The sequence below is a fragment of the Rhinolophus ferrumequinum genome, chromosome 6 (genome assembly GCF_004115265.2).
Source record: "Rhinolophus ferrumequinum isolate MPI-CBG mRhiFer1 chromosome 6, mRhiFer1_v1.p, whole genome shotgun sequence".
Lineage (NCBI taxonomy): Eukaryota > Metazoa > Chordata > Mammalia > Chiroptera > Rhinolophidae > Rhinolophus > Rhinolophus ferrumequinum.
Window position 1 is genome coordinate 99743618 of NC_046289.1, and position 18010 is coordinate 99761627.

The following is an 18010-nucleotide window of genomic DNA, read 5'->3' on the forward strand; positions in this document are numbered from 1 at the left end:
TATGTTCATTAGGGATATCAGCCTATAATTTTCTTTTTTTTGTTATGTCTTTGTCTGGTTTGGGGATCAGGGTAATTGTGGCCTCGCAAAATCAGCGTGGGAGACTTCCCTCCTGGATTTTTTGGAATAGTTTGAGGAGAATAGGTGTTATGTGTCAAAAAGTCTTTATTTTGCCTTCATTTATAAAAGTTTTTGTCTGAATATAGAATTCTAGAAGGATAACTTTTTTTTTCTTTCAGCACATAACAATCAGCAGATAACAATCAATTATTTTTTAGTTGCATTTTTCAATGTATTGTTGCTAAGGAGAGTGGCCATCTTTATTCCTCTATGAATAATGGGCCTTTATTCTCTACCTTCTTTGAAGAGATAGTTTTCTTTATCACCTTTTTTCCTACAAATGTTATTGGCGAATATTGGGGAACAGTGTGTTTCTCCAGGGCCCATCAGCTCCAAGTCGTTGTCCTTCAATTTAGTTGTGGAGGGTGCAGTTCAGCTCCAAGTCCAGTTGCCGTTTTCAATCTTTAGTTGCAGGGGGCCCAGCCCACCATCCCACGTGGGAATTGAACCAGCAACCTTGTTGTTAAGAGCTCGCACTCTAACCAACTGAGCCATCCGGCCGCCCCTCTGGCAGCTCAGCAGCAGCTCGTTGTCTTCAATCTAGTTGGGGAGGGCGCAGCTCACTGGCCCATGTGGGAATCGAACCAGCAACCCTGTTGTTCAGAGCTTGCGCTCTAACCAACTGAGCCATCCGGCCGCCCTTCTTTATCACTTTTTTAAATGCAATTTTTTATGATACGTCTTGGTGTGGTTTTCTTCTCCTTGGAGTTAATTGAGGATCTTGGTTCTCTGGGATTACAGTTTTCATCAAATTTGGAAATTTTTTGGCCATGGTTTCTTCAAATATTTTTGTCTCCTCTCTCTTCTCTCTTTCTGGGATTTCAATTACATGTATGTTACACAACTTGATATTGTCTCACAAATCACTGATGTTCTCTTCATTTTTTTTCAGTCTTTTTTTCTGTTTATCTTTCATTTTTGATGGCTTCTATTCAAGTCCATTGCCTTCAAGGTCACTTTGGTTTTTTCCTGTGGTGACTAATCTGTTGTTAATCTCATGCACTGCTGACATTTTTATCTCTAGAGATTCCATATTGTATTATATCTTCCATTTATCTTTTCTCCTCATGTTCAGGTTTTTCCCTACCTTCTTGAACTTCTGGAGCATATTTATAACAATTGTTTTTAAATATCCCTATATGCTAATTACATCATGGGGGATACGTTCTAAGATCCCCGCCCGCCGCAGTGGATGCCTGAAACCCGGATAATACTCAATCCTATATATATGATATAATAGGAAACTATTACATATCAATAATAAAGTTTAATTTATAAATCAGGCACAGTAAGAGATTACAACAATAACTAATAATAAAATAACATACTAAGAATATACTGTAATAAGATATGTCAATGTGGTCTTTCTGTCTTTCTAAATCTTATTATACTATACTCACCTTTTCACTTAAAGGCAGCACTTTATGCCTTCTCTCTGGCATCTCTGAATTGCCAGCATCACTACTCTTGCACTTTGGAGCTCTTATTAAGTAAATAAGGGTGACTTGAACACAAACACTGGGGTACTAGGGCAATCAATCTGATAGGCAAGGCCAGCTATAAGTGATTAATGGGCGGGAGCGTACACAATGTGGATACACTGGACAAAGGGATGATGCACGACCACGCATAACTGAAACCACCAAAAGTGAAACTATAGTGAAGGGGGACTATATATCATCTGTCATTCAGGGTCTATTTCCATTGATTGATTTTTCTCCTGGTTATAGATCCTATTTTCTTCCTTCTTTATATTCCTGAGTGAATGTAAAGAATGCTGGAGAGACATTGGAGTTCTGAGCCAGCCAGAGTGGAGAGCCCTTGGTGAACATCTCAGACATTCACATGAGAGCCTAGAAGGCTATGCTTTGGGAGTAAGGAGGATTCCCTAGGAAAAAGGGCAAAATGGAAAAGACATGCACTAACAAAACCTAAAATCAATCCTTGATGTATATGACCAAGTTAATCCATCAGTAATTTAATTGTCTGCCAAAATAAAACTCAACACAATTTAGAGTAAAATAACATAATCCAAATCTCTACAATGTGTGTTCACAATGTTCAACCTATCAAAAAATATTTACTTGGTGGCCGGTTTTCTCAGTGGTTAGAGCGCAGTGCTCATAACATTCAGGTCGCCGGTTCAATTCCTACATGGGCCAGTGGGCTGCGCCCTCCACAACTAGATTGAAAACAACAACAACAATGACTTGACTTGGAGCTGATGGATCCTGGAAAAACACACTGTTCCTTAATATTCCCCAATTATATTGTGTGTGTGTATATATATATATATATATATATATATATATATATATATATATATATATTAGATATTCTAAAATTAAGAAAAAAACCAGTTGATACAAGCAGAGCCATAAATGGCTCAGATATTAGAATTAGCAGACAAGAACTTAAAAAATGACTACATTAAATACATTAAAAGATTTAGAGACCTAATTTTTTTTTTTTTTTTTAGTATACGCATTCCCAAATAATGCATGGGACATACTTATACTAAAAAAAATTATTCCTGTTTATCAGAAACCTCCATTTTACTGGGCATCTTGTATTTTATCTGGAAACCCTGCCCCAATGCCAAGGAGGAAAAAGAGTACAAAGCCCCAGCCTCCTGCAGGTGGCCTGGCCTAGAGCAGGGCCTGGCGGGGGCGACTGCGCATTGAACACATTACAGACGTTCAGTTATTTACTATGTCAAAATTTTTGCCAGATTTGCATACTATTAAGTATTATTTTTCACTTAATACTTTTATTTAAATCAATTATTTTTCATTTTTTATTTAACTTTTAATTTGAAATCATTATAGATTCCGAGATTTCAAAGATAATGCAGAGAGGTTCAATGTGCCCTTCACTCCATATCCTCGAATGGTTGACATCTGACATAAGTACAGTACAATATCAAAACAATGACAAATGTATAGTTCTGCATCATTATATTACATATGCAGATTCGTATAACCACCTATAATCAAAATACAGAACTAGGGCCAGCCCGGTGGCTCAGGAGGTTAGAGCTCCATGCTCCTAACTCCAAAGGCTACCGGTTCGATTCCCACATGGGCTACTAAGATTGAACACGGCACCTTGAGCTGAGCTGCCTCCTGGATGGCTCAGTTGGTTGGAGTGCATCTCCTCAACCACAAGGTTGCCGGTTTCACTCCCGCAAGGGATGGTGGGTTGTGGCCCCTGCAACTAGCAACGGCAACTGGACCTGGAGCTGAGCTGCACCCTCCACAACTAAGACTGAAAGGACAACAACTTGACTTGGAAAAAAGGCCTGGAAGTACACACTGTTCCCCATTAAAGTCCTGTTCCCCTTAAAAAAAAGAAAAGAAAAAGGAAAAGGACAGCTTTAAGAAAGTAAAAAAATAAAAGATTAAAAAAAAAATAGAACTATTCCATCAACACAAAGAGTTCCTTCTGCTACTCCTTTGTAGTCACACCTACCTCCTCCCTTCCACCGTCCCTGTCCCCTGGCAACCACTGATCTGCTTTGCATTTCTATAATTTTGTCATTTCATGACTGTTATATATAATGGAGTCATATACTATGATCTTTTGAGATTGGCTTTTTGTTTTCCACTCAGGATAAAACCCTTGAGACCTATCCAAGTTGTTGCATGTATCAATAGCTTGTTCCTCTTTATTGCTAAGTAGTATTTTATAGCATGGTTATAAAAAAACTTTGCTTAACCATTTGAAGAACATTTGATTGTTTCCAGATTGAGGCTATGACAAATAAGTATGCCATGAATAATCACGTACAGGTTTTTGTGCAAACATAAGTTTTCATTTTTCTTGGACAAATGCCCAGGAGTGCAACTAGGTCATATAGAAGACATATGTTTAGTTTTTAAAGAAACTTCCAAACTATTTTCCAGAATGTCTGTATCATTTTATATTCCTATCAGCAATGTATGACAGATCCAGTTTACCTACGTCTTTGCCAGGAATTGATATTGTCACTTCTTTTGGGTTCAGCTGTCCTAGTAAGTCTGTACTGATTGATCTCTTACCATGGTCTTTATTTGCATTTCCCTAGTGGTTAGTGATGTTGAATATCTATTCACATGTTTTAAATCAACTCATGTTAAAACCTAAACAAATATATTTTAAAAGGCTACTTGATTAGTGGATCTCAAATTGTGGTCCCTAAACCAGAAGCATTAGCACCACCTGGGAACTTGTTAGGAATGCAAATTCTCAGCCTCCACTCCAGACCTACTGAATCAGACACTGGGGAGTGGGGCTCAGCAATCTGTGGTTTAACAAGTGCTTCAGGGGATTCTGATATACCAAAGGTGGAAAATCAGGATCATGTAGTATAAATAGAAAGGACAGTAACCATAAAAATAAATGTGTCTGCATACCACCTAACACCACCTTGTGTACCGCCAGGCTCACACACCACCTTCTGGGCAGGGCCCATTTGCTGCCCAGCTTTGTTCTCACAGATTATGACAAGAGAACCCCTCCGCTTGGGGTTGTGCAGTGCACAAGCTACACAGCTTTAGGTGGTGTTTCTGACTTTGGAAAACTTTGATCTAGTCCTAGCTACACCCCTGCCTGACCTTAATTTGACTAAGAACACGGAGGCTCTGAGGAGGGTAGAGACTTGCCCAAGGTCACCCAGCATCATGGGTAGACTCCTCTTCCAGTGCTCTCATCCCTGCTGGGACCCAGGGCAGGCTGCACACAATTTTTAGTCTGTTCAAAGCCTGCCCCTAGTCACTGTTGAGTGAAAAACTAGGTTCTGATACAGAATATAGACTAGGGTAGCATTTTATGAAATTCGTATTTATGCTGGCCAAAGGAAAAACTCTACTCCTCTACACAATGAATACTCTGACATCAAATGTGTGGGATTTCCCCCCACACCAACCAGCTCTCTGACACCAGCTGACCACACAGGTGAAGGGCTCAGTCTCACATGATAGCCCCCATTTCAACGACAGTTGCAAGTAGTGGGCCCACTGGTTACTCACACGTCTGCCTGACATGGCTTGAAATCAGGGCCTCACAATCCCTCCTCACATTTGAAAATTTGCAAGAACGGCTCACAGAACTCAGGGAAACACTTACACTCACTGGTTTACTATACGGGTATGATAAAGGACATGATAAAGGATACAGATGAGCAGCCCGATGAAGAGACACATAGGGTGAGATGTGGGAGGGTCCTGAGAGCAGAAGCTTCTGTCTCTGTACAGGTGGAGTGCATCACCCTCCCAACATGGGGGTGTGTTCAACAACCTGGAATCTTTGTGGCTCAGGGATTCTATAGAGGCTTCATCACATAGGCATGACCGACTGCTAACTCATGTCCAGCCCCTCTGCGAGCTTCTCATCAAGGCTTGGTATTCCTGGTACCAGCTGCGTCCTGAAGCTATCCAAGAGCCCACCAAGAGTTGCCTCATCAGGCCACAAAATACTCAATCACTCAGGAAATTCTGAGGGATTTAGGAGCTCTCTGTCAGGAACCAAGGGCAGAGACCAAATATATATTTCTTAGTATACCATGGTTGTATACACATGGGAAAAAAAGTACTGTTAGAGCAGTTATTGGAAAGAGAGAGGGTTACCGATTTGGAGACAGGGTTTGTTAACTTTTTCTGATTTTTATACAACAATCTTTTTTGTTTTATATAATTAAATGTATTAAATATCATTTTAAAAATTAACATGAAGCCTTTATCTATGACCCAGACCGGGCCTACCACTGGTGGGGTCTGAAAGCCTTCCAGATAGAATGCGCCCTGCCTCTACCCCAGTTTCGCAGGCGGGGCCCTCTGCCTGGACACCCCCTCCTCCCTCCACATTCACACTCACCATCACCCCTCCCTCCAGGCCTGGGCACACACCTGACCAGAGGACATCATGGTCTGAGGGTCTGTCTGTCTGTCTCTAAAAAGAAAGGGGGGCTCCTTGGATTGGGCACTCAATTTCACCTATCACCCCGGGGCCTGGCATAGAGAAGCGGACAATGGGTATTTGGTGAGTAAGTGAATGAATGAATGAATGAATGAATGAAGAACTAATCCTGAAAAGACGATTTCCTAAGACCTTTTTCCAGCAGGTAGGACCAGCTCCCCTTTAACAACCCCCTGAGCAGGGAACCAAGTGTGAAGAGAGGGGTGGGTATGGAGCCCAGTGTTCTGCAGCCTGAGGAGGCAGAGGGGATGGACATGGGGCTTGCGGCGAGTCTGGAGGTGTGAGTGATGCCGTGGGGGCTGCAAGGACGTGGCCAGTCTCAGGGAGGGCTCATCCCTGGATTCCCCCTCCGTACCCCTTAGCGCCCCACAGCTCCCTTGCCCCATGCCACGGCTGCACAGTGCAGGAAGGCCCAGCTGATGGTGAAGTTGTACAGGGCCCCCTGCTCCAGCCTGAGGCCTGTGCCCCCAGCCCTTCAAACCCCTTCAGGGAGACACTCATCTTTAATGTGGGACTGCACGAATGTGGCAGCAAGCTGCAGGTGAGAGGAAGTAAGGCCCTTGGCGTTAGAAGCCAAAAACTCACATGCTGACCAGAGGCTGGACTGAACTCCCACTTGGATCTGTAGAACGAAAGGATGGGTCTTCAGGCCCCAGGGTTTCTGAATTGTGGTTAGGGCCCTTCCGTTATGGGCTCAGTGACCTGGGCTGACCCTACCTCTCCCTGGGTCTCACCTCCATAGGTGCACGTAGGGCTGGGCCAGGGCTTTCAAGACTCCCAGCTCTGAACGCTGGCTTTCTCTCAGGCTGGCAGGAGGTAAGACAGATGTGGCCGGGGCTCCCCTGCTTGCCTCCAAGTCCTTGTGAAGCTCTTCTCTTCACCTGTGAGGCGGCTGAGGCTGGAGCGAACGGGGTCTCTGAGTCCTTCCCCAGGTGCGCCTGGGGAGCCTGCTTTACACACCATGCTCCACTACACCCCACAGGCCACCTGGCATTCTGTGACTTCTAATTGTTCTTAGTTTTCTTAGATAGACTTTCATCTGCAAATACTAGTGTGATGGACGGAAAAGGGGCCACAGGTTAAACCTGATAAGCTCAGGAAACTGAAAAATAGTCCCATAGGATGGTGTGAATGTTAAAAATTCCTAACTAAGATGGGCCATGGCAGGAAGTCACATCCTTAACCTGTGGTTTCCTTGACAAAGATCAATCTTTACCTTAAGTGAGCCTGTCTATTGTCTTTTTACATCTAGGATAACATACCCTTTGAAAGCCAGTAATCCCCTTTTCTGGACCAGAACAGGAAACTATAGAATCCCTCATTATTACTCTTGTCACCTGACTACCATCTCTATGTGCTGTAAAAAGTAAACTATTAACTATCCTGTACTCACTGATAAAAGTGAACTGGCATCTTAAAATGCTTAACCATAGAGCTGGGAGGACTATGGGTGGAGTTGGGCCCCTTATTGGCTCTCTGGTGCTGTCTTCCTGTTGGACTTTGTGGTAACTATCTGGGGAGGGATGCGGATAGATAGAATAACCATCTTGGAACTGGGGTTATTCTTCTTCACGTGGGCAGCTGGTTGGAGTCCCTAGTCGGAGGTGTGTGTTCCCGCACTGCAGTGGTGGTTTTTGTTTCTTTTTTATTTTCCCGAATAAACTGCTCTTTTGGTGGATTTTCTGGACAGTTACTTTTGGCAGTCGACACCACCAATGTAAAATAAGTACCTGTCTCTCCAATTTAGTTTTATCCAATCCCAGAGATTTCCCCTCTTGGCTCTCCCACCCCCTTAATCTACCAGCACTGGATTTCATGTAACCCTCCTCCTTTGATTCTACATATAAAACAAGCTGCTGAGGATGGAAAACGGGCTACAGGTAAAACCTAACAAGCTCAGGAAACTGAAAATGACCACATAAGATGGCGTGAACATAAAAAATAAAAATTCATAACTAAGGTGGGCCATGGCGGGAAATCACATCTATAGCCTGATGCTTCCTTTATAAAGTCAATCTTCACCCTAAGTGAGCCTGTCTATTGTCTCCTTGCACCTAAGACGACATCCGTGGAATGTCAGTAATCGTTTTTTTCCGGGCCAGAGCAGGAAAGTCCAGAATCCCTCATTATTATTCATGTCCCTTGATTAACATCTCTGTGAACTATTAACTATCCTGTACCCACCTTGTGAAAGAAGTACCTGTCTCTCCAATTTACTTTTATCCAATCCCAGAGACATCCCTGCTTTGCTTTCTGCCACGCTCTTAAACCCAATGGGTTTCCTGTAACCCTCCTCTGATTCTATGTATAAAATAAGCTGCAAAACCACCATTTTACGGAGCATTTTCTCAATCCGTTGAGATTTTGCTTCCCAGCAATTGTCAGTTTGGCTCAAATAAACTCTTCCAAGCTTTCTCTTAGACTGGATATTTTTTCGTAACACTTTTGCAACATTTATGCTAACGATGCTTATCTGTTTAGAATAGAGTTCTGTTTAGAACTGAGTTTCTCAATAGTAGCACTATTGACATTTTTGGCTGGATAATTCGTTGTTATGGAAACCGTCCTGTGCACTTTCGGAGGTTTAGCAGCATCCCTGGCCTCTGCCCTCGATTCCAGCAGTACTCCCAAGTTGTGACAACCAAAGATACTGCCCAATATCCCCTGGGAGGCAGTATCACCCCCAGTTGAGAATTCCTGGCCTAAGAACAGCGCTGGATCATAGCAATGGCAGTACATTACTGCTGTTGACCTTAATGGGAATAGCCCTAGTGATAAAACATACTAGTGTCTGTACACTGCTGTCCAGGGCTACTACACTCGTGTAAAAAACAATAAACGGAGCCACTTTAAAATGGAACCAGAGCTGTCATCTCAGAGGAACTGCCTTGCACGTCTTATACCTCAAAACTTTGGAAAGTTAAAACAAGGTGAAGGGAACCAAAAATTTTCCACCCTGAAGCTGCATTTTTGGGATATTGATTTTAAGCTGTTTATTAAGAAACAAGGCTCAGAAAGAACCTTTGATCCTCCCCCCTTTCCTGCCCAAGAGATTCAGACAGAAAAGCCTGCTGTAAGAAAGGAACCTTGGCTTAATCACTTTAAGAATCTTTACCCTAGCACTCGTCAGGAAGACTCCAAGCCTGTTAGCTAGATACCTCTGGGTCCCACTCTTTCTGAGGTGCAGCAAGAATTTTCCTGCAGTGTGTGTTCCCCTTTTCCTCAACTACCTGTAAATCGCCCATTCTCACTTCTGAAATCTAATTCCCATCCCCTTCCTTCTCCTTTATCCAAAAATGTCGTGTTTGCCCAGTGTTGCCTCACTGTCTTTGGAATTTTCATGCTTATGTGAATTCCCTGTGCACATGTATTAACACTTTGATTTTCTCCTGTTAATTTGCCTCTGTTAATTTGATCGTTAGCCCAGGTAAAAGAACTTAGAAAGTGGGAGGACAAGTAATAATTTTTTTTAGCCCCCACAAGGGCAAAGTAGTAACCTTTGGAATGGGCCTAAAGCAACATGATATCTCAAAGAACTGTTTACAGGGATTACAAGGGAGCAAATGTGACTACCAGACTGATGATTATGGGAATGAAAATTAAAAACATTGTTTAGATTATCATCCCTATGTCAGCTTCTCTGCACCAATAGAAATGCCTTCCTTCTATTCATGTCACTGTTCCCCTTCTCTTTCTCATAAATACCCCTTGCCTTTGTCTCCTAATCGCAACACTACATGGAATTCTGCCTGAATCAGTGATTCCGGAATAGCTATCATTTTTTTTTTAATCTCATATAAATGTTGCCTCTCACTTTGGCTTCTTGTTTTTAGGTTAACATAGTACACCATGTCAAAGTTTAATTTGCAAAAAGGGAAAAACATGACTTTCACACAAAATATGAAGGAATGTGTGTCAAATAATTAATGAGGGAACAATAAGGTGGTAAAGCTGGTTCAAGGAACTTTTTGAGAAAAAGTATTTGTATTATACTTGGCAAGGCATTTGAAATGTGTGCTGAGTTACAGACAAAACTCGTTCAAGTCCTATAGGGCAACAGAACATGATTTTTGGAGTTATCTTTTCTACTGAACAGAAATCTGTAAGTTAACATTTCCTTACATTACTGGTTTTCAAAGTATCGTCCCCAAACTGGAAGCATCAGCATCAGCATCACTGGGGAACATGGTGGAAATGCAAATTTTCAGGTCCTCCCCCCTCTTCCGCCGCACCGACCTATTTAAGAGAAACTGTGGGGGTGGGGCCCAGTGCTCTGTTTTAACAAGCCTACCAGTGACTCTGATGCACTATAATGTTTGAGAACCACTGCTCTAAATAGTCAAGTAATCTTTATTTGCAAAACAAATATAAGACAACACTCCAATATGACACTAAAAGAATAAGCCATCCATCTTTTTGTCTTATTTCCAAATTTAAATCATTGGACTATCAGATGTTAAAGTTTTCTGTTTTGTTTTTCAAATATTCTATCAACTTAAGGAAGTTTTCATTTATTCCTAATTTTTCTTTTTGCTCTTTTTCAATAAAAAATGGTTTTCCAATTATATCACCTGTTTTCTTCTTTAACCTACTGATATGATAAAATAGAAGTTGAACCGTTCTTTTTTTTTTTAACTTTTATTTATTTAAGTATGTTTTTCCAGGACCCATCATCTCCAAGTCAAGTAGTTGTTTCAGTCTAGTTGTGGAGGGCGCAGCTCACTGACCCAGGTAGGGATCCAAACGGCAACCTTGTTGTTAAGAGCACTGCGCTCTAACCAACTGAGCTAACGGCAGTGCCTGAACTATTCTTATATTCTTAAAATAAAATTTTCTTTGACGGTGTAGTATTTTAACACATTGTTGACTTCAGCATGATAATGTTTATGAGTTTTAAAAAGCTCTTTATAAATGAGATCAATTTTAGCATGAATTGGGAATGTCATGGGCTTTATCTGTCTTTTGTAACTTTGTAAGGCTCCAACAATAAAACCAGCTGGGCCTGGTGTACGGAGGGGTGGGACATGGCATTAAAGAGAGATCTCAAACTGTTGGATTTCTTGTTTGATTATTAATCCATTCTCTCCGTGTACTTGTGTTGTTGCTTTGTTGTTGTTTTTTCCTCTTCAAGTGAGTATTGGAAATAGTTTTCCTAAACCACCTATTTCCTCAAGGTCACCAGTAAGCAAACTAAAAAATTTATAACGTATGTTTCTCCCATTAGATTGGGAAAAATTAAGATAAAACATCTAATGTTGGTGAGGCAGTAGTGAAAGAATGCTCCTGAGCAGGAGCATCCTGAGAATGCTCCTTAACGTCCTGTTTGCTAGGCAACCAAGCGGGGTCATCAAAACGAAAAAAAAATACCCGGGCACTTTGAAGATGTTTCCTTTCATGGGTGCCGGTGACATGGGGTGTACAGTTCATGAAAATTCACTAAAGTTTGTACTTACAATATGTACAATTTTCTGTACGTGCATCGTATTTCAATAACGTTTTAAAAATATGGCTTTTATCAGAGCCCTATACGTGGGTTTCGCTTAGCGGTGGAGACCGTGGAAATGACCCGAGTGACCCTCCTAAGGGCATTACTCTTAAGCGCCAGGCCCGGCTCGGGGCTCCTGCTCCCTTAACTAGAACAGATTAAATGGCTGCCGCTCCCCGTTTCCTACTGCTTTGGGTCCCTCAGTTAAATGGGTTGTCGTCGGCCATTTCCGGGGAGGGTTTCTGGGGAGACCGAGAAGGGCCTCTGGCGCGGTGCCCCGTGGCAGCTCCGGGAACCACGAGCAGAGCCCGCCCGCCGAGGAGGCCACGCCTCGGCGTCACGTGCCCGCCGTCTCAGCTGACCCCGAGCGACAGGAAGGAGAAAGTCCCGGGCCGGGCTTTCTGGCGCGATGGTGAGGGCTGAGGAAGGGGGTGCGAGGCCGGGGGTGCTGGGCGGGCAGGCCAGGAGCCCCCAGAGCTCGTCGCTGCCCCTGCGGCAGGTGGGGCGCGGGTGCGAGCAGAGGGGGGGCCTCCCTGGCCGCTCGGCAAACAGCGCTGGTGCAGTCGCGCGGGCCCAGGGGCTGGGACAGAAAAGGCCCCGCCACCCACCTCGCAGCCGGGTAGGCAGGGCAGGCGGCGGCCTGGGAGTCCGGGAGCTTCCTTGGCAGGAAGGAGGGGTCCCCTGCCCCGCCGGAGCGGCAGTCCTTTCAGGTCTTGCCTGGCCCCAAGAGGACCCCGCAAAGGTGCCCACTTCCCAGCCCTCCTGTGGGACTTGGACAAGAACTTGCTTAGAACTAGGCGTAGTCTAACTTTTCACTGTTAAGAAGCCCCTTCTGTCTGTCTCCCAGAACCAGAGGAGTAGGTTTTGGGTGGGAACCTCCCGACTCATCCAGCCATTCATTCCCTCAGCAGATTTTGAGTCCCCACTGTACACCGTGCACTGTTCCAGCACTGGGACTTCAGCTGCAGGAGGGAAGGGCAAAGTGGGAGGCTTGGTTTGGCATTCCTAGTTAAGACTTGAGGGGAAGGGATCTAAGTGCCTCTGCGCTAGTGTTTAGGAAGGCTTCCTGAGGGCCAGGGCAGGGAAGACAGCTGGCGCTGCAGTGCGCTTTGTGTGGCAGGGCTTAGGAGGGATGGAGGGTGGGGGCTATAGCTTCAGACGGAATAGCTTGTTCAAAGATTTCAGGGGAGAGAGAGCATGGCCCCTAGAAATGGATGCATTTCCCCTAGCTGGAAGAATATAGCTGGAGGTTAGTGAAATACGAGGCTGGACAGGTAAGCAAAGACCAAAGCTTGCTGGGTCTTGAGAGCCACGTAAGGGAGTTTGGACTGTAAGAAGAGGGCACTGGGAAGCTGATCCTTTTGGCCGACTTGTGGCGGGAACAAGAGGGGAGCAGAGAGCCCAGGCTGGGGCAGCAGACTCCCAGAAGATGGTGGTGACCTGAGTTAGGGTGGAGAGAGTGCAGGAGGAATTGGGGAGAGTCAGCAGGGTTCAGGAACTAAATGCATGAAGGAGAAGGAGGTGTCTGGGTTTGGTTCCCAGATGGTGGTGGTCGGTGGGGTGGGAAACCCAGCAGGAGGAGCAGGTTTCAGTGGGAAGGGCATCAGTCACTTTGATGCACGTGGAGTGAGGTGTCTGTGGGCCACCAGATGCACCTGGCTAGGTCTAGATTCAAGGCTCTGGAGCTCAGGAGAGAATCTACAATGTCAATTATAAGTTTGGGAGTCGTCAGCACAAAGATGATCGTCAGATCCTAAAAATGTGTAACCTGTCTCAACGAAAATGTGAATTGGGAAGAGAGGCCCTAGGACAGAGCCCAGAGAAATGCCAGCATTTTAGGAAATTACACAAGGAACACATTCTTGTGATAAAGAATGTAAATAATGCAGAGGTAGCAGAAGTCAGGGGACCATGAACTTAGGAAAAATTATATATTTTAATTTTCATTAAATTTCAAACTGAAGTGTAGTGTTTCTTTTAATTATGAATGCCAGCAACAAACCCCAGGATTATTAGCAGCACCTCTGGCTTTGCCACGAATAGACATCAGATACTGTCACCTCATATCACAGCTGTTGGCATTGTTACGTAGTGCGTGGGTTCGTCATTTCTAAATTTCTATGGCTATTAGACTTCAAACATAGCATATCACCAATTGGTTTAGAAGATTTTGATAACTTAATTTCCTTTGCAATCCTATCTATTTTGTGCATGTAAAATCATTGAGAAAGGCCTATAGACTCCACCAGATGCATCCATGGCACAAAAAGGTTAAAAACCCTTGAAATAGAGAAAGAAGTACAAGGCCGTCCTGAACACTCTGTCACCTTCCCAGCAGTCCCAGTCCACTGTCCCAAAGTAGTGACAGCAGGCTGTCTGCAGAGGTCATCCCTGGGGCCTGGGAAAGGCAGGTGAGCCAGCCAATGAGACCAAGGCCAGGCCAGGGGGAGCAGTCCGGAAGAGTATGCTACTTCAGGAAGGATGGGTGTGTGTCAGATGCCACCGAGTTAAGGAAGGGGACCCTGGATTTAGTGATGAGTCATTTGTGACCGTGGCTAGAGGACTTCACGGGAGGCCCATGTAGAAGCCCCAGCAGTGGGATCAGGTGTGGTCGGGGGGTAGAAAGGAGCAGGAGGGTTGGAGGTGGAAGGGTCGTGGGGCAGGTCTAGTGGCGGATAAGGTGAATGGTGAGGCCAGGTAGAGAACATGGAGTTGCCAGGCTCCACTGAAGGCCCAGCTGATTCAGGAGGACATGGATTTGCCATACCCTCTGTTTGCAGCGTTTGTGCCCAGCAACTGGAAGCAGCCCAGGTGGAGGTGTAGAAAGCTGGACATGTGCATTACTGTGGGTTCGTCTTGCCAGGCGAACAGGACAAGGACAGTTGATCAGGGCAATGCAGGATATTGGCAAGAAGTGGTTGACAAGGTGGGTCTGCGTTCTGATAGAGAAGACAGAACTCACATAAATAACAAACTGACATATGTGGTGATAACTGCTGTGGAGATCAAGAAGGGACTAGAGCATGATGGTAAAGAGTGATTTCATTTTTTTAACCGCTTTATTGAGAACCACACATATGTAAAGTGCAATAATTTTGACATGTATGTGCTCATGAAAACATTACCAGGATCAAGACAAGGAACATATGCACAGGCCCCGAAAGTTCCGTGTGCAAGGGGCAGAGAAGGCCCCTCGGAAGAGGTGTTTGAGCAGAGATCTGAGTGAGCTGAGAGAGAGCAAGCAAGCCACAGGGATGTGGTGGAGTGTGCCTGGTGTCACTGAGGAAAAGCAGGGAGGCCATGGTGGCTGGAGCCGGCCGGGAAAGGAGGAGGGGCGAGAGGTCCCTGACGGCAAGGCCGCGGCCTTTGTTTTGTTCTGTGCTGTACCCCAGCACTTCCAGTGGGGTCTGTCATAGAGAGGCAGACAGTCGATGTTTGCTGAGCAGATGATTGCCTGGGGCAGGTGTCAGACAGAACAAGGCTGGGTGAGGGAGAGAGGGTTCTCTACACAGCTTGGTGGTCAGGGAGAACAAGTGGCTAGAGGGCATCCATCCTGTACAGAGCAGGGTCCTTGAGGAGCGGTAATGTGGGGGACCCCTGGCGCACCTCAGCCCCTCTCGCCTGACTGCCTGCCTCACTCCTGCAGAGGTTCCGGTTCTGTGGAGATCTGGACTGTCCCGACTGGGTCCTGGCGGAGATCAGCACACTTGCCAAGATTGTTGAGTGCACAGGGTCCTCTTGGGGGCAGGGGGTGGAGGCTCTGGGAATGGAGGGTGGAGAGGTCACTGGAGGGTGAGAGGTCAGCCTCTCAGCCCATCCTCGCATGCTGTGTGATGCTCCGTGGCTGGCCCTCTCTGAGCGAGCCCCCCAGCATGGAGGGGTGTGGTGGGCCAGTCGGGCTGATGTAAGGCCTTCCCCTCCAGTCCTCTGTGAAGCTGAGGCTGCTGTGCAGCCAGGTGCTGAAGGAGCTTCTGGGACAGGGGATTGATGTGAGTGCCTGGCCCAGCACCCCACTGTCCCCCGACTCTACGAACCTCCCCCCCTGCCCTGAAAGTGCACCAGCCCCAGGGAGGTGGGTGATGAGCCTCCAGCCCTGCCTGGGTGTCTTCCATCCCAACCACGGGGTCCAGGCTGAGGGGGTGGGGGCAGCTGGCGAGTGGGGTCTAGTACCCCCTGAGGGCCGCCTTTCCCCACAGTACGAGAAGATCCTGAAGCTCACAGCTGACGCCAGGTTTGGTGAGTACCCCACCGAGTCTGCCGACCTTTGGAGAACTCTGGGTCCTCGGCCTGGGGCTGGCACAGAGGCGCCTCCTCCCAGCAGCCCGCCCTGATCCACCTGCCTCGGCAGAGAAACCTGAGGAGGAGAAAGGTGTTGGCAGCCCTGTCCCCAGGGTCCTGCCGGCAGTAGCAGCGCTCGCGGCTCAGGGAGGCCTGGGGACTGTGAACTGAGGATAGTAGGGCAACAAGGACACAGCTCGGGCCACTGACACCCCCTGCTCCGCCATGGGTCCCCCCAGAGTCAGGCGACGTGAAGGCCACGGTGGCAGTGCTGAGCTTCATCCTGTCCAGTGCGGCCAAGCACAGCGTGGACGGCGAGTCCTTGTCCAGTGAACTACAGCAGCTGGGGCTGCCTAAAGGTAGGGACGCGGGCAGGCCGGTGGGTGAGCTCGCCCGGGGCCAGGAGCCTGAGGCCTGCCCTCTGAGCGGCCCAGGCCCCACCTTCACTCTGCCCCAGAGCACGCGGCCAGCCTGTGTCGCTGTTACGAAGAGAAGCAAAGCCCTCTGCAGGAGCATCTGCGAGCCGGCAGCCTGCGCGGTGAGGGTGGCGCGCGCCTGCGCGGTGAGGGTGGCATGCGCCAGGGGGAATCTGGGCTCCGTTCTTCAAGGGCATGTAGATGGGAGGCACTTGTCCTCACTTGTCCTCAGAAGTTACCCATGATCACACATCACAGAGCCGGGCCTGCGGACTCCAGCTAGGCTTCTCTCCTCTGGGGTCCGCTGTGGATCATTTGAGCTCCCAGTTAATGAGCACCTGCCCTGGGTCAGAGGTGAAAGGGAGAAGAGCTTCCAAAGGTCGCACAGCCTGGAAGGCTTGTGGGCTGTCTGGCCTGCCTCCTTGGTCCTGAGAGCCCCACCCCATGTCGCAGTGAACAGGCTGGCCAGCGTGGGCTGGCGGGTAGACTACACCCTGAGCTCCAGCCTGCTGCGCTCCGTGGAAGAGCCCTTAGTACACCTGCGGCTGGAGGTGGCAGCTGCCCCGGGTGCCCCAGCCCAGCCGGTTGCCATGTCCCTCTCAGCAGACAAGTTCCAGGTCCTCCTGACAGGTAAGGCTCATATACCTGGAGGGGTCCAGGGCCTTCCCAGGTCCCACCTGACTGCTGCCCACCTGCCTACCTCTTCCCCTGCAGAACTCAAGCAGGCCCAGACCCTGATGAGCTCCCTGGGCTGAAGAGAAGAATGTCTGGGGCCGCGTGGAGCTGCCCTACCCATGTAGAGTTGCTGCCCTTTGAATCTCTCTTCAGGACCCTGGCGGCCTGGCTCCTGTAGCTCCAGGTTCCCACCTGAGAATTCAGCATAGGGGCCTTCAGGACTTTCCCAGTATTGCCTTCCCTCCCCCATGAAAGACACTTGTCAGTGGTTTTCTCGCGCAAGAAGAATAAACAGAAGTGTAAAGGAGTGTGTGCTAGGTTTCTTTTAGGTTCAGATCAAAGGGTTTTGTGAGAGACATCAAGTAACATACGGACCTTCCTGGCCATCACTCGTTTTCTCTTTTCAGCTGCTGACTGAGGCAGGTCAGGGGTGAGGCAGGTGGAGGACCACAATGGAACAGCCTGTCTGTAAGTGGGAAAGTCAGGGTTCTCGCTCCCAGTCCTGTGATGCTCTTGGCTCTGCCCTGAGTGGCCTTGTCCTTACAGCAAGCGGTGGCCCCAAAGCCAGATGCCCCAAGTGGAGAAAGAAGAGAGCCCTTGTCTTCCTGCCATCTTTAGGAAGAGAGAAGGGCCCATGCCAGAACCACTCGTTGGCAAGAGAAATGGGGCTATGGAAGGAATATGCCCCCCCCACTCCAAATTTCATATGTTGAAGCCCTAACTCCCAATGAGATGGTTTTAGGAGGTGGGGCCTTTGGGAGGTGATTGGGGGACCCTCGTGATGGGATTGGTACCCGTAAAAGAAGAGGAAGAGAGACTTTCTACAAGCGTGTACACATGAGAACACAGCAAGAAAACAGCTGTCTACAGGGCAGGAGAGGACTAGATTTGCCAGCTGCTTGATCTTGGACTTCCAGGAATCATGGAACCATGACAAACAGATGTCTGTTGCTGAAGCCCCCAGTCTAGGGTATTTTGTTGCAGCAGCCTGAGCTGACAAAGGCAGATGGCCTCCTACTACTGGCTTAGACCAACCAGGGCTCCTTGTCGAGGAGATGGAGCCCAGGGCCGGGGTGGGAAG

General features: G+C 47.1%; 1 protein-coding gene across 2 annotated transcripts; it reads left to right on the forward strand.

The window, feature by feature from the left end:
- The first annotated feature begins 11878 nt into the window (after positions 1-11878).
- On the forward strand, positions 11879-17236 carry COMMD4 (COMM domain containing 4). Of its 2 annotated transcripts, XM_033107733.1 has the most exons (8): positions 11879-11972; positions 15207-15278; positions 15484-15549; positions 15757-15796; positions 16078-16197; positions 16296-16376; positions 16708-16884; positions 16969-17236. In XM_033107733.1, the coding sequence occupies exons 1-8, from the start codon at positions 11970-11972 to the stop codon at positions 17007-17009; spliced, it is 600 nt and encodes a 199-aa protein (XP_032963624.1). In that variant the 5' UTR covers positions 11879-11969; the 3' UTR covers positions 17010-17236. The 2 variants fall into 2 exon arrangements, with proteins under 2 accessions (XP_032963624.1, XP_032963625.1); XM_033107734.1 differs by lacking the exon at positions 16969-17236 and having other exon boundaries at positions 16273-16850.
- The last annotated feature ends 774 nt before the right edge of the window (positions 17237-18010 follow it).